Here is a 21,543-nt window from a genome sequence, read left to right as displayed (position 1 = left end):
GCTTCGTCTGTTTCTTGTTTGGAGATGTGTGTGAGCAGTGAAGGAGACAAAACAGTGTGATCATTCAGTTCGAGTGACTACCACCAGAGACTGATGCTGACTGGATGCCTGCAATATTTAATCTGGGTAACAGCACATATCTCATTAAAGTTGCTCCTCGAGGAGAAGTGGAGTGTAAGCCTACTGGAAATTCAACTGCTTAAAGGACATCTCAGTTTTGATTGAGTGTAAGGGTAATACCATACTGCAGATGGTATTTTTCTTTTTTTCCCAGCAGAGCTGCATAGTGCTGAGTTCAGACAACTGGCTATTCACTCTGTGATTCATGACACTGCTGCTCCAGACCCCTTCTTAAGTCCTAATGGCGCATAAATCCAGGCTTAAAATAGAGTTAACTTGGCTTTGTCTTCTGGTAATGAGCATCATCAAGTGTGGATGTAGCCTCAAGCAGATGCAAGGCTGGGGGCTGACGACAAGGCACGTGCGACCCTTGCCAAAAGAGAGTGTGACATAGAGGAAGGGGCCTCCAGTTGACAACAACTTCCGAATATCTGCATCTGCAGGAAGGCGTGTTCTTGCGATATGTTGCTCCACATCCCCAAGAGAAACAAGGGCGATGCCTCCTGTCAGACCACATGCGTGCCCACTGTTTGTCTTCACCTGCTGCTTCAAGCTGCAGGTGTATGACACATCTGCAGGTTGTGACATGAAGCACCACTAAAGTAATAGTTCTTTTGGCAACAATCCAAATACTTTGCATTTCTGGAAAATTGTGTACTCCAAATGCTAAGCAAATTTCCAGCCCCTTTATTTAGTTTTTTCCATTAAAGACAGGAGTCATTCCTTGCTTTTGGAGTCTTTCTGGTGTCGCGGATTGCAGTCCAAGCCTGAATTCAGGGTAAAGTTAGAACTGAAAGGCGAAGCATGGATTGCATCAGGAATGCTGGCAGTTGATCGTTTTCCTCCACTCTGCGCAGACAGGGGGTGGGGTGCCCGGCTGAAACTGGGAGGAGAAAGGGGGTGGCGAGGAGGGGGGATTTGGGAATAGTCTTTGTCCTCACCCCGCAGTACAACACACAACTGGAGACGAGCTCCTCGCAGGAAAGGAAAAACTGGATGGCTTGATACAAGAGCAGGGGGGGCTTTCTTTTAATCAAGAGAAAAGGACGGAAAAGCTCTCGTACCACGCGACAACTCCGAGGAGCCGTCGGGCCGAAGCAGAGGACCCAAAATCACAACTGAAGGTAAAAAAAAAAAAAAACGTAACCACGCAAACAAATCGCGGCAAACAGCATCGCCGCGCAGCGTTTTAGCTTTGGCTAACAATGGTGCTTTTTTGGCTCAAGTTCTAGCTTTAACTTTTGTGCCGGAGGAAAGGTGAGTTGTTTGTAAAACCTTTAATGAGATTTCAGTGTTCTTAACAAGCCGCGTTCACACAAGCAGCGTCTGAGACGTTCAATGTGCTGTTTTAAAGGCTAAATTAAGTTTACGCGCACAGGCTGGAAGCAGGCAGCGCTAGCCTAATTAAAGCCTTAAAACTGGTCGAGGTATGTGGATTATTTGCGATTTACGGCACATTGGCGCAGATTTGTAGTCATTCGCGCCACATGCCTTTGTATTACTGCCGGTATGCAGAGTATTTTGGTAATTTAATCGGGCATCTCGTCTGTGTCGACTGGATTTGGCGATGGAGGAACGCGCAGGGATCGCGTCCTGTTTTTCCTCCCTCTTCTCGATTGCCTTCTCCGGTCAACAAAATCTCATTTTCTGGGGGAAAGCTGTGTTTATAAGTTTTATCACGACGTCCTAACTTTGCTCAGACGACGTGGTGTGACCGTTTTCTGCGTTGTCTCAACGAGCCACCTCTTCGTGGTTCTGGATGCATGTGGAACACCGCGGTGACGTTGTCCCGTTAGGCACGAGGCGGATATTTTTATGCTCCGCGTGCGAAGTGGATTAATTCTCTATTCCATTTTACGGTGCTCGTGCTTTATAACAGTCGGACCCGCGCATTTTGTTTTATGTGTCTTTATATTTTCCTCCAGCAACAACTTGCGTATCCAGGTTTTATGGCTCACATTGATGCGATTGAGTTATTCCCAAGTTTCACCTCCACAGCGATGTAGATGTCACCCCGCGATTTGATTTATATTGCAGATATTCTACTCCCTTTTCGTCCTCCCCAAGCCAAGGGCATCTTCAGGCGTTGGGTCGGCCTAAAGGAGGGAGAACCTTAACCAGCCCCCCAGATGTGAGACCCACAAAAGCCCCTCTGTTCTGCAGGGGCTCGGCCAGAGTTGAAACTCTGCGGCTTTTCTTTGCTCTTTGCTCGGAAACAGGCACAGATGGAGATATAAGCCGAGGCTGCCGCAGGAGAGAGGCCATGAAACTGACATGAGACGTAGATGTAGAGAACAAAACGCCTTTAGCGAGACGTTTTGTTGTGTGTCTGATCAACAGTAGACACGGACCAGCGTCTTACTGGGAAACGCACAAGATTCAAGATGTAAATAAAGTTTTAAACGTTTTATAAGGTCAAACACCACCTCAAATCCAGAACCAGTTGTGCTACAGTATCTTACATTCAAAGAAATTACCTGGACGAGACGTATCTGTAGTGTCCGAAGTTGTTTGTCGAGCTGAAATCTGTAAATTTCCACACATCGCTGCCTTTACTGCCCAGAAGAAGTTGTTTGAACAGCATCTAGCATACAAGGTAACGTTTGCAATGTTTTCTCAACTCACTGTGTTCACATAAGACACCAATGGAGAGGTGTCTTCAACGGGCCAACTGGCAAAACCTACCATACAAGTCAGATTATTTGTTATAGCTTGTGGTTAAGTGGAGTGCACACATACACAGACACTGCTGCATGTTTGGGTCAGACATTGATGAAATATGAACTAGCTAAGTGGTTTATCTGCCAATTTTGTTCCGTAGAGTTCACTGTAACTACAAAAATGTTGGAAAAGCACCGCCATTCCTCTGTGACTGGCTTTGTTTGCACTGGCAGGGGTCGGACACGTGTGCGCTCATTGCATGTGAGGTAGGCTTGGGTCAGTTTCCAGCCTTGTTGGTTCTTTTCACGCTTACTTTCTGTTTGTTTCCCAGAAGGACGATTAGTTCCAATTAAGGTCCTGGTGTGACCGTAACCTTTCACAAGCTTTGTAATCCAGCCTTGAACTGCAGTGACTTTAAGGAGACTTCAGTAAATACAACACCGAATGTCTACAGTTAGTAAGGTTGTTAGCTGTCTACTGGCGGTCCCATGATGCCTTGGGTTGAATCTGTCAGCTGGTCAGAGGCTGTGTGAGGTGTGTTGTGCAGTGGAATAGCATATTTTCCGAGGCCTAAGCATTTTGATGTTTCTGAAGCGGCACCTGCCTGAAGTCTTACTTTGTTATTTTGATGTTAAACCTTAGAAGAGGATACGTTGAATGGCTGAAACACAAAATGTTACTCCCCTCCCATGGTGCCGTTACTCTCGTCATTATTTTCCGCTTGGGAGCGACTGAGTCACATCAAATTCAGTTCTACCGGTCTAGTATTTGGCTTTATATCAAACCAGTTTGAATTTATTTTCCTTTTACATCGGCCCAACCCCGATTGAAGCAGTGGCATTCATTGGATAGGGTGTCACATTTTGACAAGTAGCTTGAGGCAAAGCCTAACCGTTAACCCAGATTACAAGCACTGTGTGCACAGTTGACTCGCATTACTTACATGTCTGTTGCAGCCAGACAGAAGAGCATTGTAGACTACATTTTAACCCACACACATGATCACTGTGACAGCAGAATACAGCTAAACACAAAGCCCTGAGCTAGCTCACAACCTTTGATTTTCCCATGTACAGCCATTTTCAGTTCGAAACCGCAAAGCCCCACCGAGTTGAGGTATTTGTCGGTTGTCTTGATGTTGAAACTTTGCCCTGAACTCGTTATGCTGCAGCTCAGGTGCAACTGCAGGAGCATGCAGGCAGCTCTGCAGAAAGCCACAGATCAAGGTTAATGATGATGGGAGTCACTGTGAGAAGCAAATGGGCAAATATCGTAAAGGCAGTGAGAAACAAAGGCAACTTTGAAGGGGACATTTGTGGAAAAATGAGTTTCACTGTGTGCTGACATCAGTGGTGAAGACAACAGGGTATGACCCTGTTGTCTTCACAGGAACTAGAGAACAGTCGACCACATACGATCTCTGGCCCCCTCTCCCTGTGTGTTTACATGTAAACAGAGATTACAAACAGAATGTGGACTCTTAATCACTGCAGACTAAAGTCAATGATCTCTTCAAAGAGCCTGATAGGGCAGCCATGGGGTCAATCAAGAAAGTGAGTTCTTATTCGAGTCTTAAGTCCATTCTTCTTCACACTGTTCCTGGAGTTGTGCTTGCTCAGTGGAACTGTGTGTGCTTTATTCTAACCTTTTATTTATCTTAGTTTCCTTCATGTTTAAGATCAAGTTACATATTTATACAATATTCTTGTTTGCACCTTGGGAGTCACCCGATGCAACTAGTTTGCATTGTATGTATCTCTACCAGACCTCTTTGGCTTTTGGGGGATGTGTTATCTCCAATGCTTCTCTGTGCTAATTTATTGGATTTTTTTGGACAGTGCATTGTCACTTTGTCCACATTTGACTGAGCTATGTAGTTTTTCCATTCCTGCATTCCTTTTATCAAAGCTCATCATCGTCAGTTAAAGTTCGTGGCAGATTTGGGGTGTATGCGATCCTTTTTGGCACTGCCACCACTGAAAGGGAACACTGTAAATATGACTTTGTTGCTCGAGTCCTGGGACTGAGTGATGGTGGCTTTTCCAGCATTCCTCTGCACAGCACATTAGAGCCGAACTCTGTGCCTTTTAGATTAAGACCGCTCATCCTGCTGTGAGTTAAACTTTAAAATTAGGTCACCTCACTCCATTAAAACGGCATATTTACACAGACTATACTCATTGACTCCATATTACATGTTATATTATAATGTATAATCTTAATATGTTATGTAACAGTAATTTTGAGTCGCTGCAAGCAAAAGTCTTAAACAGATTTTCTTTGAATTTAGCAGCTATCTGAAGTTCTTTGGTTTCACAATGTGGGTAATTGGTTTAATTATGGATGTAACAATGTTCTTTGTTCCTTCTCTAGGACACAATTTTTAGATAATAAAAATAGAGAAATATTAGATTTGGGTAGATAATCTGTCTGCTTTAGCTTTATCTTAGTGTAGGTTTTAGATCCCCATCCTTACCTGAAGCACTGGCCCGGCAGAAGGATTTAGAGATACAACCACAGTTAAGGAAAATGTGTTGTTAAGAATACTTGTCCCATCTTGTGCCATGGAGGGCCAAGAATTCCTGATTTTTCCACTGGCTACTTGATGTCTGGTAGTGGTCTGTGAGATCTGCAGCTGCCTAGTTTTACTAGAAGGAATCTGCACTTTCCAAGACTTGTGATTTTACACACAAAGGACTGCTTTTAACCCTGATCTCCAAGACAAGTCAAGAAGTAAAAGTAATGGAAAGGAGAAGAGAAATAGGTCGATCTTTTCCAAATCTAAATAAACAAAAGCCTGGTAGTTTATAGTAGTGGATAATTACTCTGCAGAAGTTTGTTAGAAGTTTGGGCACATATGGTGTGAAACCACAGGGGCTCTTCATTTAGAGTTTTCACTAGCAGCTCTTTACTCTGCTGTGGAGCCGCAGTCGGATTATTAAACCACGACTAGCAGCACAATGTGCCACAAGTCTGCAGTATATTTAAAATGTTCAGACGAGAATAGAATTTTGGGTGTGTGTATAGATAGATAGACAGATAGATACTGTAGTTGTGGGCAGCTGTTGCATGTTACATTTGGTGGATGATGGAAAAACAGCATTAAATTTCACAGGACAGTGTTGAAATAGTGGGAAAACTGTGGTAATCCTGGTTAAGGTCACTGCTTTGTGAATTACGGGATATATGCGTTGAGGTTTGCTGGTACTTTTAGACATGTGGTTACGTTGTCTAATCCACTCACTTCACTTTGTGAATCCAGAGCTCGTCTTTCGTCATGTTTTTCAGTGTGATGTTCCTCAAGCTGACTGTCTTCAAAGAACCTGATCTCACCTCAGTCTTTAGACAACAGTCTGGTTGTTCTTGAATGATTTGGTGATAGCATCTACTGAGAGCCTCTCAGGGATGTCTGTCCAAGCGTACCTGGTATCATAGCAGGAGGGTTGGCTTGAGACCTCACAGCTGTGTTACAGTGACACAATAGCTCCACCTTGAGGCTATTTGGTGCAATAACACAGGGAGTCCAGACGAGCATTTGATTACTGTGGTGCACTAACGGGTCAACATTTAATATTTACTCTGGTCTGAGCCGCCACCTTGATTGTGACCAAGTTATTCTAATATGTTAACATCTCTGTCAGTTTAATTCTCTCTTTGTTTGCTAACAGTTTGCAAAGTACCACCCCTTTGTTTGCTTTGTTGTTCATGCTAAATTTTTTTGTCAGTAGCCACTTTGTTGGTAAAGACTTTAAAAATGACAGATCTTTTTCTTCTTCTGCGCAGGTTTGAGAGGTTTCCTCCTGTTCCAGGGTCAAAATGAGCTGGAGCTTCCTTACACGCCTGTTGGATGAGATTTCCAACCACTCCACCTTCGTGGGCAAAATCTGGCTCACCCTCCTCATTGTGTTCCGCATTGTGCTGACGGCTGTCGGGGGCGAGTCAATCTACTACGATGAACAGAGTAAATTTGTGTGTAACACGCAGCAGCCTGGTTGTGAGAATGTGTGCTACGATGCCTTCGCGCCGCTCTCGCACATTCGCTTCTGGGTGTTTCAGGTGATTATGATCACCACCCCCACCATCATGTACCTTGGCTTTGCCATGCATAAGATCGCCCGCATGGAGGACGATGACTACCGGCCACGGGGTAGGAAGAGGATGCCGATAGTGAGCCGCGGTGCCAACCGGGACTACGAGGAAGCGGAGGATAATGGGGAAGAGGACCCCATGATCCTGGAAGAGATTGAGCCAGAAAAGGAAAAGGAAGCTGTTGAGAAACCGAGCAAAAAGCACGACGGACGACGTCGCATAAAGCGCGACGGCCTGATGAAGGTGTACGTCTTTCAGCTGCTGTCGCGTGCCATCTTTGAGGTCTCGTTCCTGTTCGGACAATACATCCTTTATGGGCTGGAAGTGGTACCGTCGTATGTGTGCACACGCTCTCCTTGCCCACACACTGTGGACTGCTTCGTCTCACGTCCCACGGAGAAAACGATCTTCCTGCTCATCATGTATGCTGTCAGCGCCTTGTGTCTGCTCTTCACCGTGTTGGAGATCCTTCACCTCGGCATCAGTGGCATTCGGGACTGCTTTTGCGCACCACGGCCTCGGCCTCCCACCCCCCGTCACCCAGCGCTGGCCAGCCAGAGGTCCTCCATCTGCCGCCAGCCTTCTGCACCTCCAGGCTACCACACCGCTCTGAAGAAGGACCCATCGGGGAAAATGGGCTTCAGGGATAACCTGGGAGACTCGGGTCGCGAGTCATTCGGGGACGAGGCTTCATCGCGTGAGCTGGAAAGGCTGCGCAGACACCTAAAACTGGCCCAGCAGCACCTGGATATGGCTTACCAGAATGAGGAGAGCAGCCCGTCGCGCAGCAGCAGCCCGGAGTCCAACGGTACCGCAGTGGAGCAGAACAGACTAAACTTTGCCCAAGAGAAGCAGAGCAGTACGTGCGAGAAAGGTTAGCCTTCCAACCTTTTCATTCTCTCACAACATTCATACTGTTTAATCTTTATTTTTAATCTTTATTTTGCTGTGATCAACACAAAATGCTTTACTGACATTGGCGCCATCTCTTCGTCCACAGGTCTCCGTGCATAGGTTCTGCACAGCCCAGCCGACATTATAGATTTATCTTTGCATCAGGATCAGTGAGCGGACATAAGGGAATCAAAGTGAGAGTGAGGGTGTGTTTGCGCGCGTGTGTGTCTATGTGTGTGTATGTGTGTGACATGAATTTGCTTGAGGTGGATGAAGTCAGCCCAAGCCGTCCAGTGTTACGGCCAGTCGCGGTCGAGCATCGAGTCAAACGAGGAGGAGAAAGGTCGTCTCAACCCAGCAATACTTGAGACACCAGCCTGTCTGAAGATCCAAAGTGCTTACAAACTACCGCCGTGCAGCAGGAACGGTTAACATGTCCTTCTCCCTCAGGGCAGCTATTCTCTTTTTTTCTATATTTTTTTATTATGAGACTTAGAGCAATTAGTCATTTTTAAGAGTTTGTCATCTGTTGGAAGTTCAGTGAGCGCATCTCAAGTTTGCCTTAGACCTAAACTGGAACTTTAATTTTTTTCTATGGCATTTTTGTAAAAAAGGTGTTTAAGCTGTAAGAACCCTGTGCTTTGTGAGGAAGTGAATCAGTGAGTGAGTGCTTGTAGACGCAAACAAGAGGTTAACAGACAAGGCACCACTCAATAAAGGAAAGGTACTGGAGTTATTGTCACGCTGATGAAGACGCTCTGAGACGTTCATCTGCAAACAAATGTTTCTGTCGGTTGTTTTGACAATGTTGGCGCTGCACCAGTCAGCATTCCGAAGCCTGGTGCCTCGATGGTAACTGGAACACACTTGGGGTGCCTTTGTCCAAAGGAATAAACAAACCTGGGTAATGCTTGAAAAACATGTAACTCTTGATATTGTCTTGTAATGTTTAAACGTGTATTTGATACTGTTCTTTATTTTTGTATTAGTTTTGAGTATTGTATTGAAAAGAGGCTCCGTCACTGTGGCTTGTTTTTGATTTTCAAAGAATGACATTCACTGCTGTCTTAGCCCCCCCGAAGCCCGGCCCGGTCCATGGACTGGTGCATTCTGAAAATGGTACAATTTGAGTTAAATCACAATACAACTTTTCCGTACAGACCCAAATTGAATTGTATCTGTTGGTTAAATGAGGGATGATTTAAGTCATGTTCCACGTCTGAAAGTGCTGATTTTTGGATTAGTGTTGTCACTGCTCCAGAGTCTCGATGAGAGTTATAAACCACGTAATGATTTTAATGTGAATTCAATGCCTTGAATGCGCTCTAAGATGCCATCTTTCGTATTCTGAATCATACCCACAGTGCCATTAGTGCCAACTCAAATGTTGTCATCTCAAGTTATTTTTGAGCAACACTTTTTGTACTTTTTATACTTTTTGTATTGATAGTACTTTGTGGTTAGTTTTTAAAATAAATTTTTTCAACAAATGCCAGCTTTTCCAAGTGGTTTCAGTCTGGATTTATTGCATGCATTTTTCAGTTCCAGCTAATTATTTTGTTCGATTTTAATAAGCAACTGCAACATCTCATCTCATGGGCAAAGTCAGCAAATGACTGGTTTCTTTGTTTTATAGACTTACATAGAGAAATTATTCCAGTGTTTTAAGAAGTTAAACTTTGAGACACGGTTCAGTAATACATTAATTTACTTAACTTAAAGAGGCTGTTGCTGTCTCACATCTGAATGTTTTTGGTGCTTTATGAAACTGGTTCAGCTAAACTGGCACCATAAAAGGTTTAAAGGTAGTTGCATTCGCAGTTCAACCAAGAATAGGTTCAGCTAAATTGCAGTTAAACTGGACAAATGATCTGTCCAGTGATTCAGGGAATGTCACATAATGCTGTATGTTAGGGAAAAACTACACTCAATCTTTTGAATTTTTGACTTTGCAGTTCAGACGCCATTAAGACTTAACTGCACAGGAAATATTCAAAGTACCACCAACGCGTTGATGATCACAAATGTCAGATTTTTTTTATCAGTTTATACAAATGTACATCATATTTACCCACACAGTATACCACATAATTTACCTCAGTATCAATAATATCTTAAAATCTTAAACTTGCTGTAACTTCAGTGCAAGTATACATCAAATCTTTAAAATGCAATTAGGAAATCTTAGTCAGACAATATGATTGCTTCCTTCATTGGATTGTCAGTGGTTTAGGAACTTTTCGAGGGTCTGAATGTCCTCTTAAGCCCTCTGTGCAGCAGGATCAGCTCAAGTGGTATTAGGGTTTTTTTTTTACAGTGTTAATTTTGCACCACAGGTGTAGTTTAACCTGCAGCCTGTGTGATCACAGCCATGGAGTTTCAGAGACCCTGTGATTTCGTTCCAAGCATCACATCTTCAACCTCAGCTAAACTACAAACAGCTACAGTCTCAAAATCGAATAACTGAAAGTTGACTTTTCCTCAACTTTCATCACCCAGCTGATAGTCACAGAGCATGTACGGCATGTATTGAGTAACAGAACAGATGTCTGCTTCTGCAAGTCAGTATTTCATGCATGGTGCAATGTCTTTTGTTTCACAATCTAAGAGCAGATGATGTCTATTTTATACTTAAGGTACAGTATCTTACAACACTTCTCACTGTAGAAAGAACTAAAGTCTCAATACTTTGTGCTGCAGTCTGGACTTAAATGCGTGGACGTAAGGACTAGATAAATGTGGTCAAAGAAAGTTCAGTATTTGGCTTGATCAAAGTGGAAGGTTATGTCACTTTTTTGACTGCAGCTGTAACCAGAATATACTTATAGAACTGACAGACAGGAGTTCCACCACAGACAAAGGACAGTACTTTTGGGATTCACTGTGCTTACATTGCATGATACAGTTCCAGGGAATCAGTTTTAGCTGTGGATCAAATCACATGGATCATTTAGAGGTTTTAGAACTGTGAAGACCATAAACTGAGACTTGAGAACAACAATGATATATGGGACATGTTATGGGATGAATGAAAGACAGACATTCTATCAATCACCACAAGAATTTAGACTTTACAGCCTTAAATATTTATTTCCAGCTTCATTAACTTGCAGAAAGTTTTATCAAATGAATTTATATGAATAAGCAGCTCAGATATTCGATTACTGAGACAGTTCAGTGAATGTTAGACATTTTAATTACAGCTCTGAATATTTGCAGTTTCCTCATAGATTCTTCTTTGCTTTCATTTTCTAGCTTTTTTTGCTTTGCAGAGGCAAACGGATGAACAAATAGCCACAAACACTGCAACAACCAGTAGAGCAAAGGTGGTGTTAAGTCCGATCTCAGCTTCACCGATGGAGAGCTCCATTCCCAGGAAGCCCACAGTGTAACCACTGGATTCTGTAGAAAAGACATAATCATTTTAAAGAAGTTGCTGACTAACTGTAAATCTAAACCATACTTGTTTTTCACACTCATTCTCACATTCATCAGTAAGAACAGGTATCTGAGCAACTCTTGTTTACCTGTACCTTTAGATTCGGAGGTCATGCACTCATGGGGCCCATAGGCGGGGTCAGGAAATCCGTTACACTTGATGATGGTGGAGTAGCTGGCAACAGAATTCTTGGCCACTCGAGGCAGTTTAGGGTCTGAGCGATTGACATAGAAAAGGCCAAATCTCTCTGAAAAGCCAGTGGCCCACTCTAGGTTGTCCATCAGTGACCAAGCTGTGTAACCACGGATATCCACATTATCTAGCAAGGCAGCTGGGGGGGAGAAAATAGGCACAGTGATACAGAATTAGCATGAATCATTATTCTGCATCCATTACATTGAGATACTTTACATGACATTGTTAAATTGTTATCTTTTTTGACAAGAATCTATTTAAAATATATGGTGAAATTGTAGTTTGATACCTTTTAGCACCTGGTTGATGTATTTTTCATAGTAATAGCTCCGGTGAACATCATTTAGGTCAATAGGCCCCCGCTCTGAGACACCATTTTCTGTGATGATGATAGGTGGATTTCCATACTCTTCCTTAATGAAGTTTAATATCCTCCGGAATCCGAATGGTGTGATCTTCAGCCAGCCTGAACCTGAATCCAGTGCGGTGCGATCATGAATTGTTCCTGCACTCCTGAGTATAACAAATCAGACACGTTTTTTTTCCGCAAAAATGAATTTTGATACAATGCACTCTATGAAGTAGAAACATAAATTTCAGCTCATCACGTGAAAATGTATAATTTGCTTCTGCCACTTGATTATTGTAGATATGCTGGTACTTGCTTACCTATCACCATCAAAGTGCTGATGATTTTTATAGTCCAAACTGAATGCCAAGACCGTGGTGTAATGGTTGAACCCAAAATAATCATAGGTACCCTTAATCCTATTAATCTCATCAGGAGTGAACTCCGGCAGCCTGGAGAGATTGCACTGAACTCAGTCAATTTAAATACAAAACAATTTTCCATTATTTTTCTTTCAAGCTTTAATCTTAGTTTTGATAATACCGAGATTTTTGCAGATTGCCAGCTAAGCTTCGCTCTCGAATGATTGTCTTCATCATGTCGCTGTAGTCTCCGTTAAATATGGGATGGGCAAACCAGCCAAGGGTGAACTGCACAAGGGAACACAGGTCAGCTATTACAGACCTTAACTCCAACTATTGCCCTTCATGTCTTGTGTAAAATGTTCTGCAAACAATACTACATTGAAAAGTATTTCTTTTTTTGTGTTTTAAAGCACCTGCACCACACGTCTGGCAGCATCAATGTCCTCCTGCTTATAGGGATTTCTGGGTTCAGCCCAGTCAGAGTTGAGGGTAATGGAGATCATGCCATTCTGTTTGGCCCTGTACTTGTCATTGTAGAGGTGCCAGACCTCAGCATGAGCTTTAATAAGGCTGTGAGCCACAAGGTAGGGCAGAGTGGCCGGTCGGAAACTGTTCCCTGGACACACACAGAGGGAGTAAGAGATACATTTGCTTGTTTGTTTAGCTTTTTTGCTTTTTGTCATTGTGGTCTAGAAGGGTCAAGATGGAGACCTGATTTACAGAAAACAGACTGTTTCATAACACTGTCCTTTGAGACAGATTCTAATTTTTACATGGGCCATAATTTCCTTGTGATCTTATCACTAGGTGGCACTAGTTAATTAAAATAATAAGTTGTGGATGAATACTGTTTTGATAAAATCAAATCACCAAACAAGTGAGCATACATTGGAATGATGTAGAGAGTAAACACATACCTGGGGCAGCTGCTCCATAGCCATTACCTACAGCGGCTATATTGTATGGCTCATTAATAGTGATCCAAAATTTAACTTTGTGGCCAAGACGGTCAAAGATGAGGTCAGCATAATCCCTGAATTTGACAATAACAGTCTCATTCTCCCAGCCCCCAATATCCTGCAGAGCTAGTGGAAGGTCCCAGTGGTGGAGAGTGATCTGACAGCAAAGGAGAAACAGTTAATGTTTACAGAAATGGCCGGGTTTCTGTTGCAAATTTTTTTTTTGAGATGCTGGCAAGAATTATACATACATGAGGTTGGATGTTTGCAGCAAGCAGAGCATCCACCAGTCTGTCGTAATAGTTGAGTCCAGCCTCATTTATGTGCTTTGTGGTACCATCAGGAAGCACCCTCGGCCAGGATATGGAGAATCGATAATGGGTCACCTTGAGTTGCTTCAATATTGCAACATCCTCTTCTATTTTATGGTAACTGTCACAGGCTATATCCCCATTGTCATCACTGGACACTCGGAGAGGAGTATGAGCAAACTTGTCCCAGATGCTGAGACCTTTTCCATCTGCTCTCCATCCTCCTTCAATCTAGAGACAGTAGATGTAAAACAGGGATTTAAATAGTTGAAAACAGGCTATGGAATATATATGCGATTTACTGATCCAGCTATGATAAAGTGTTTCTTCTAAACAGTTACCTGATATGATGCCGTTGCAGTGCTCCAAATAAAATCATCTCGGAAATGTCCGTAATGCATCATCTCATCATCTGGCACAGGGAAACCATTGTTTTTTATAACTTGGTAGTAAAAATGAGCTGAATATTTGGGTGTCCTTGGCTGGTTTGGGTTAGTGAAATCCACATGGTGTAAACCAAATCCAATCTTGTACCCATTGAGCCACTCAAAAGAATCCATGAGAGACGTCGCTATGTACCCTTTCAGCTTCACACCATCAAGGTCACAGGCTGTTATTAAAACATACACAGACAAATAAAAGATAAAATCTTAACAGTCATGAAAATCATTAATATTTCTCTGAAGAAATGTATTTGAGTCAATGTACCTTTCAAAGCCTCATCAATATAGGTCTTGTAATAAAATACTCTAGCAGGGTCATCAACTGTGGTCTTAATGTCTGTAGCCACTCCATTTTCAGTAATGTAAATCTCTGGATCTCCATACTCCTCTTTGATCCAGTTGAGGAGTCTTCTCAAACCCCATGCAACAGCTGTCTGATCACTGATGGCAGTAGTTACTGAATCTTCTTCCTTTTCTTCTGACAAGTCCTGGTCATGTTCATAAGAGTGAGGTTTAAGCTGAGCTGTAGCATGCCGTGCAATCTTTGTGGTGTAATGATTTACACAGAAGATGTCAGCAGTTCCCTTAATGAAGCTCTTGTCTTCGTCAGTGAAGGAAGGTAGCCTTGACTCTGAAAGACCTTGGAGCTCACTTTTGTTTCCAACTTGCCACTTCATGGCATCAGGATAGTCACCAGTCTTGAAAATGGGGTGTGCAAACCAACCCAGTTGGAACTGCAGAGCACGATCAGCAGCTGCCACTTCACGGGGAACATTAACATCTTTAGGCTCAATCCAATTAGCATTGAGAGCAATGGATACCAGACCACCTTGATTTTTACGATACTTATCATCGTAAGTGTGGTAAGCCTTAGCGTGTGCTTTTATAAGGTTGTGTGCAATTCTGTATGGTGCAGTTCCTGGATTCCTAACATTTGGGGGGATCTGTCCAAGTCCATATCCTGACCACGCAATTGTCTGAGGCTGGTTGAAGGTCATCCAAAATTTCACTCTGTCTCCAAAGGTGGCAAAGCAATAGTCACAAAAGTCATTAAAAAATTCAGTCACGTTTACATTTTCCCAGCCACCAAGATCTTGTAAAGATTGAGGGAGGTCCCAGTGGTACAGTGTCACCATGGGAGTGATGTTATATGTTATGAGGCCATCAATGAGCCTGTTGTAATATTCAACACCTTTCGGGTTCAGGGAGGAACACTGGCCATCAGGAAAAATCCTGGACCAAGACAAAGAGAATCTGTATGACTTCACCCTCAGAGCTCGAAGCATGAAGAGGTCTTCTTCAAGTCTGTGATAGCTGTCACAGGCCACATCTCCATTTGCATTAGCAGGAATATTGTTAGGCTTATGGGTGAATGTGTCCCAGACGCTGGGTCCCTTCCCATCAGCATTCCAGCCACCTTCAATCTGGTAAGCTGATGACGATACTCCCCAGCTGAATCCTTGTGAGAAAGTGCCGTAGTGGTACATATTTCTCTGGAATTTTGACTGGAGTGAGAATTTCTCCCAGACAACCTTTGATTTAGATGGAACCTCTGACGGTGACAAAGCAGTTGGACGACGGGTTAGTTGCCTCTGTGCCCCTTTAAATACATTGCTTTTGGATGAACCAAATCCATTTTGTTGTATAATGTCAGAGTAGAAATATGCAGATTGCTTTGGGGTTCTTGGTCTGTCTGCATCTTCAAAGTTGACGTGGTGAAGACCAAATCTTTGGCTGTACCCTTGTTTTCCCTCAAATCCATCCATGAGTGACTGCACTGTGAATCGCTGCACATCCACTTCATCTAAGACTATTGCTAAAAAATGGAGACACACAACATCACATTACAGTTGAAATTCTTTCAATATTGAGTAAAAAATGCTTTCTTGTAAGAGAAATTCCAGAAGCTAACCTTTTAGGGCCTCATTGATGTAACTCTTCATGTAGTTTATTCGACCGGTGTCATTGAGAGTGTCACCACTGTACTCCGTAGGCATTCCATTCCCAGTTATATAGATAGGCACTCTGGTAACACTCAGGTATTCTGTAGAAATGTAGTTTAGAAGCCTTCTGAGACCCCAAGGTGCAGAATAGATCCAGTCAGAAGCTGTTGATGACCATGAAGGGTCCACGTGTGCCTGGAAGTTACCGACCCCCTGAGGACCAGGGATGCAGCCACCATCACTGTGGTTGACCAACCGAGAGGTGTAGTGGTTTAATCCGAAAAAGTCAGCTGTTCCACGTATCCTCTGGCTCTCTTCAGGAGTGAAAACAGGGAGTCTTGCAGGCTCAGAGTGGCGGCACTCACTTCTTTTCTGTTTTGTCTGATTCTTCAGTGCTAAAGGATAATCTCCATCCACAAATATGGGATGTGCAAACCAGCCCAGCATGAACTGCAGGTAGTGATCTGCAGCTGCCAAGTCTTCAGGTCTGGAGGGGTCTACAGGTTCAGCCCAGTCAGAGTTTAATGCAATGCCTACTTTCCCTCCTTGTTCCTTCCTGTACTTATCATTGTAGATATGCCAGGCCTCAGCATGGGACTTGAGTATATTGTGAGTGACCTGCAAATCCAAATGAAATGTTTAGGTAAATGCATACAAATGGCAATGGAACAGTGTATATTTACATTATAGTCAGAACACACTCTCTCTTCCTCCCTCTCCCTCTCACCTGATAGGAGGCAACCACATAGTCTTTTTCTCCAGGGGGATGTTCACCAGTGCCATAACCAGCATGGCTCACCACCCATGGGCTACTGAATGTGTTCCAGGTCTTGACCCTGTCTCCAAACCTGTAGAAGCAGAAGTCTGCATAGTTCTTGAAGGCTTCAATAATGGAAGCGTTTGTCCATCCGCCATGGTCCTGGAGTGCCTGAGGCAGATCCCAGTGGTAGAGAGTGACAACAGGATGTATGCCAGACTCAATGAGAGCATCAATCAGCTTGTCATAGTAGAGAACCCCTTTCTCTGAGGGCTTTGCCCAGCGGCCTGAGGGGAAAATACGGGCCCAGGAGATGGAAAACTGGTAGGTGTTGACGTTAAGGCCTCGCAAGAGGTAGACATCATAATCCACCTTGTGGACACTGTCACAAGCTACATCAGCTGTCTGATTATCAAAAACATTGTTTTCGTGACCAAAACGGTCCCAGATTGTCTGTCCTTTCCCATCTTCTAACCAGCCTCCTTCAACCTTGAAGGACTCACTGGAGGTGGCCCATTGGAAGCCAGAGGGGAATGATTGACTGATGAAAAGATCTCGTTCTGTAGTTGTCTGGGCTCCAAACGTATTCCACACATTCTGATAACTATTTGTAATTGCTGCATTTCCTTTATACTCTAAAATACCATGGCTGTTGGAAAAGATAGTTGTAAAGAAAACAATGTAAACATACATGAAAAAACTTTGTCAATACAAAACTGTTCATTTTAACAAGATTAACTGTTACCTGGTTGGCATGTCCTGCATGTCCAGCTTAGGCAACATATCCATCATATCCCATCCCACAATGTTCAGATCATCGTTGTCCAACACTGTAATGAGTGCAAGGTAAAGTTATCGACATGTATATGAATATCAATATTAAAGAAACATAGAATAAAAAGGTATGTTTGTTTTTGTTATATACCAAAACTAAGAGTCTACATCCGTGCTGACGACTCTGTTAGGCTATGCTTAAGCACACAAGTGATTTGAGATAATTATTAATGTCAATATGCCTACAATGCTAATATGCTGATGCTAAGAGGGTATCGTGTTCACCGCGTTCACCACCTTTTTGTAGTTTAGCATGTTAGCATGCTAACATTTGCTCATTAGCAGTAATCGCACAGTACGACTTAGGCTGATGGGAATGTTATTAGTTTTGCAGGTATTTGGTCATAAAATAAAACATTGCAGCGCATAATATTTTGGAACTCATGGTGGCACTAGCTGAAAAGTACATGGAAAAAAAAATCCCCAGAGTTATTTACAATTTATACTAAACACAAATGCCATCAGAGCAGTGGCACTAGAGATAAAGTTGGGGGATCACCAAGGTCAGTAGGAAACATCCTCTAGGTACCATGAATGTTTACTTGTCAAGATATTTCTGTCTGGGCTAAAGTGATGAAGTGACCAACAGACAGACATCGCCATCCAACAACAAATAACTGCAACAACAAATACATGATTTAGGCATCTGCTTTAAACCCTACATTCTTCATCTTCATCTTTTAAAGATATCTTTCCACAGTCCAGCGGAAATGGCTGTTAAGATTTAGCAATATGTATTGATTACTAAACACATGAAGTTATGTTTTATGCGTTAATTTATAAATAGAAAGGAAGTCGTATGACTGTGCTGCACCACATATTTCACATAATTTTCCTTATTAAACTTTATTAGACCATGCCGAGAAGAATTTATGCTCATCACTGCCATATCATAACACTTTGATTATTGTACTGTAAAAGTTTAGGACATTGCAGTTTACCACAGGCTAGCCTTGATGCTGAGTCATAAACTGATTGGTCTTTAAAAACAACTAGGATTGTACATTAGATAAGGCAAAAAAAAAAAAAAAAATCATGGTGATGTTAAAAAAATATTAGCCATCAAACTATAAAAAATGATATTACGTCAGCTGCAATGATATTTACCTCGTAGAAAATTGCCAAGCAGCTCGGATTGACTGTGGAAACAACCATCAGTAGTGATCTTGTATATCAGGATAGGCAAATCTCCACTGGACACCTATAACATAAAATAATATGCATGTGGCTGCAGTGTAACAGCAATGCAAAATATGAAAGGCAAAGTGAAAGGAAACACGTTTTGAAAATGTTTACTGTACCCTTAAGCTGCTCAGCTCCTGTGCTAAGTTTGATGCAGAGACACAGTTGAATTCAATGTGCACTGACAAGAAATCCATCTGCTCAAAAAAGGAGATACGTCAGGGCATGTTATCACACTCGTGACTCTTGAAAAACATTTCGCTATTTAAGTTTAAGCTTTATGGCCATACACCTACATTAATACACCATCACTTAAGACAGTTTTGATTTTGATCACAGTAAAGTCTCACTTTTCTGATAGTATATGGAAAACTTCACCGTCAATGGCCTTATTATTCTTTGTCTTTTATCGTAGGAGAACGTCCCAATATGACTGTTTACACCAGGTAACAACCAGAGTAATAAAGCACACCTTGGATGGGTTGACAGTCTGACATAGAATTAATACACAAAGAGGACAAGAATTCTGAATGATCAGAATGGAAAATTAACTGTTTGTAGGTAAACCACAGTTCCAATTTAAAGATGTAAAGATTTAAATATTAACAGGACATTGAGCCAAAACACACGACGAGTTCAACCACAGAAAACCATTGAAATTAAGGATGAAGGAGGGGTGAATATTTTTCACTGGTTTCCCTGCAGTCTGAAGTTTCGCTAAATGAAAAAAACTCCTTTATCTGAATGAACTAATTTACATTTAGCTAAGTATTGCAAAAAATGTGCCATGAGTATAAGCCAAAGAAATCTTTTCTGGCCCAAAACAATATGGCTCGGTAATAAGTTTTACTTTTATTAATAGTAGTAGAGTTCTAGATTGACATAACATTCACTAGTTGTTACAATGTTTAAAATTATCTTTGTATGTTGATTTTTGGAGCCTAAAACAGCTTCAAATGAACAGCAACAGCACCTGAACCTTATTATAAAAAGAAAGATGAAGACATTCAAAACGTACATAATATTGGCCCTTCTGCTATATGAGAGAATAGAACATGCAGCTTACTGTAGTTGAACCTTTGATCTGTGGAAGAATTGCAACATCACTGGCTTTCAACCCAAGAGACAGACGTCTCCCTGTGAATATGGAAGCATAAGGCACTCTTAACACAATATGACTACAGAGCATTTGTGTACACTTTTATTAAATTTCCACCAGCTGAGGAATATGTGGTAGACCTAGGTAGTTTTTTTCAGGTAAGCATCAATAGACCTTTTTCACTCAGTCAGTCAACCACATCTTTAGTTCTTTTTTCCTTTTCTATTAATCTTACCTCTGCCAGGAAACCGTTGATGGTAGAGCTGGTAAATGTTCTTGTTGAGTTGGAGGACATTTTGCAGAGGACTGGGAGCACCTGTAGCCTGCCCACCATGTTGAACATTGTCCAAGTCACTCAGTGTCACCCATGAGGGTGCCAGTGCTCCGAACTCTTGGAAGGCAAACTCAGCATACTGCTGGAACATGTCAACCAGCTGCTGGCTCTCCCAGCCTCCATACCTTGATTTCAGAGCTTCTGGCACTGTGGAACCATGAAGGATGACCAGAGGCTGAAGGCCCACCTCGAGCAGCAGCTTCAGCAGAGTCTGGTAACAGGTAACCACAGCCTGTTGCGGCTGGCTTGAGAGGCCTGTAGGCAGGAGTTGAGCCCATGACAGCGGCACTTTGAAGTGAGTCACCCCTCTGCTCTGGAGGTACTCAAAGTACTGTCTAGAGCCTGGAGGTATGGGATGACTGCAGTCAAAGACATCATTCACCACACTGTCTGAACTTCTCACCAGCTGCTTCATCAGAGGGCCTGCAACAAGCAACACGTCCTCCTGTCCATTCACCTCACTGCTCCAGCAACCAGACAGACAAAAAACACACAGAAACACAGGCCACAATAGATACTTCATTGTGGCTGGAAAAAGATGGAATGATATTATCTGCTGAGACCCAAGCTTTTTAAGGCTATTCTGTTTTCTTCTTATTGCATTGTTACACAATTAAGATCGATATCATATCCCAGCCGTGCAAGTTTTAGTGTTTTATTGCAGCTGAGTTATATGGTCAGAAAGACTCTGAACTTATACATGAAGTGATAACTGCCTGCCTCTCTTGCACTCGTGTTTGAACACCAGGAAATATATTGTCACAACACGCCTTCTTAAAATGTACGTTTCTTTCATAACATGCAGATGAAATGTGAGAGAAAATATTGAAACTGTCGAGAGTCATCACCCAGATTTGTACCCATAGGTGTAAAAAATACATCTTTGCCACCAAAGTAAGCTCAAAATAGTTCATCCAAACACTGGCTGTTGGCCTTGTCCCTTGGTAACAGAGATATCTTCATATTCTCTGAATTTTTTAATGACAGTATGTCAATATATTGAATATTACAGCAATAACATTTTGTGGTCTAATCAAATTTCAAGCAATATTAGTTTAATTAAATTAAGAGAAAAATTTAACTGGATATTATACTTCTTTACCCACACTGGCATCCTGATACAAGTCAAATTAACAAAAACAACAAAATGTGGTTTTTACACTATTCAGCTGTACTATGATCAACTGGCAACTGTAGTTTCATTTTTCTATGGAAATTAATATTACACTTACACAACCAGTAGTTGCCTTTATCTTCCTCCTTGATCAATACACGTGTATTATTATTTATTTATTTATTTATTTATTTATTTTTTTACAGTGCATCATTATCTCTTTTATCACCTTTTTGACCTTTTATCAGAAGCTTTGAAGGCTGTGGGCACTCTCACCAAAGACATCATAAAGTATCAGAGCAGAGGGGACTCATTAGTACATTAGTGTCACTTACGAAACTCTGGTTTGGCTGAAAGTTCAAGCTTGTAAACAGCGAAACTATAAAAGGTTAACCACGCAGGGGCTAATTCAGTTCCCATCACTCAGACAATATGTCATTACTGGGGAAACTTGT

General features: G+C 42.2%; 2 protein-coding genes across 2 annotated transcripts; one reads left to right on the top strand and one right to left on the bottom strand.

Moving 5' to 3' along the window:
* The first annotated feature begins 1,068 nt into the window (after window positions 1–1,068).
* Window positions 1,069–9,263, top strand: gjc4b (gap junction protein gamma 4b). The gene is made up of 3 exons (XM_076747614.1): window positions 1,069–1,244; window positions 6,565–7,744; window positions 7,871–9,263. The coding sequence occupies exons 2-3, from the start codon at window positions 6,598–6,600 to the stop codon at window positions 7,882–7,884; spliced, it is 1,161 nt and encodes a 386-aa protein (XP_076603729.1). The 5' UTR covers window positions 1,069–1,244; window positions 6,565–6,597; the 3' UTR covers window positions 7,885–9,263.
* LOC143330795 (lactase/phlorizin hydrolase-like) lies at window positions 8,832–20,389 on the bottom strand. The gene is made up of 16 exons (XM_076747554.1): window positions 19,882–20,389; window positions 19,619–19,678; window positions 17,271–17,355; window positions 16,496–17,174; window positions 15,738–16,386; window positions 14,091–15,641; window positions 13,724–13,992; window positions 13,323–13,613; window positions 13,030–13,228; window positions 12,526–12,728; window positions 12,291–12,397; window positions 12,068–12,199; window positions 11,688–11,911; window positions 11,292–11,534; window positions 11,067–11,166; window positions 8,832–8,874 (listed from the first exon to the last, which is right to left on the bottom strand). The coding sequence occupies exons 1-16, from the start codon at window positions 20,387–20,389 to the stop codon at window positions 8,832–8,834; spliced, it is 5,343 nt and encodes a 1,780-aa protein (XP_076603669.1).
* Window positions 20,390–21,543: the final 1,154 nt, after the last annotated feature.

The sequence above is a fragment of the Chaetodon auriga genome, chromosome 13 (assembly GCF_051107435.1).
Source record: "Chaetodon auriga isolate fChaAug3 chromosome 13, fChaAug3.hap1, whole genome shotgun sequence".
NCBI lineage: Eukaryota > Metazoa > Chordata > Actinopteri > Chaetodontiformes > Chaetodontidae > Chaetodon > Chaetodon auriga.
Note: the sequence above shows the minus strand (reverse complement) of the source record. Positions and strands in the feature narration are given on the sequence as shown.

Coding starts and splice junctions, on each gene's coding strand:
- gjc4b (XM_076747614.1), top strand. CDS start 6,598: ATGAGCTGGAGCTTCCTTACACGCCTGTTGGATGAGATTTCCAACCAC.
- LOC143330795 (XM_076747554.1), bottom strand. CDS start 20,389: ATGAAGCAGCTGGTGAGAAGTTCAGACAGTGTGGTGAATGATGTCTTT. Junction 15,642..15,737: donor CATCAATGAGGCCCTAAAAG/GTTAGCTTCTGG, acceptor TCCATTTTTTAG/CAATAGTCTTAGATGAAGTG. Junction 11,535..11,687: donor CATCAACCAGGTGCTAAAAG/GTATCAAACTAC, acceptor TCTCCCCCCCAG/CTGCCTTGCTAGATAATGTG.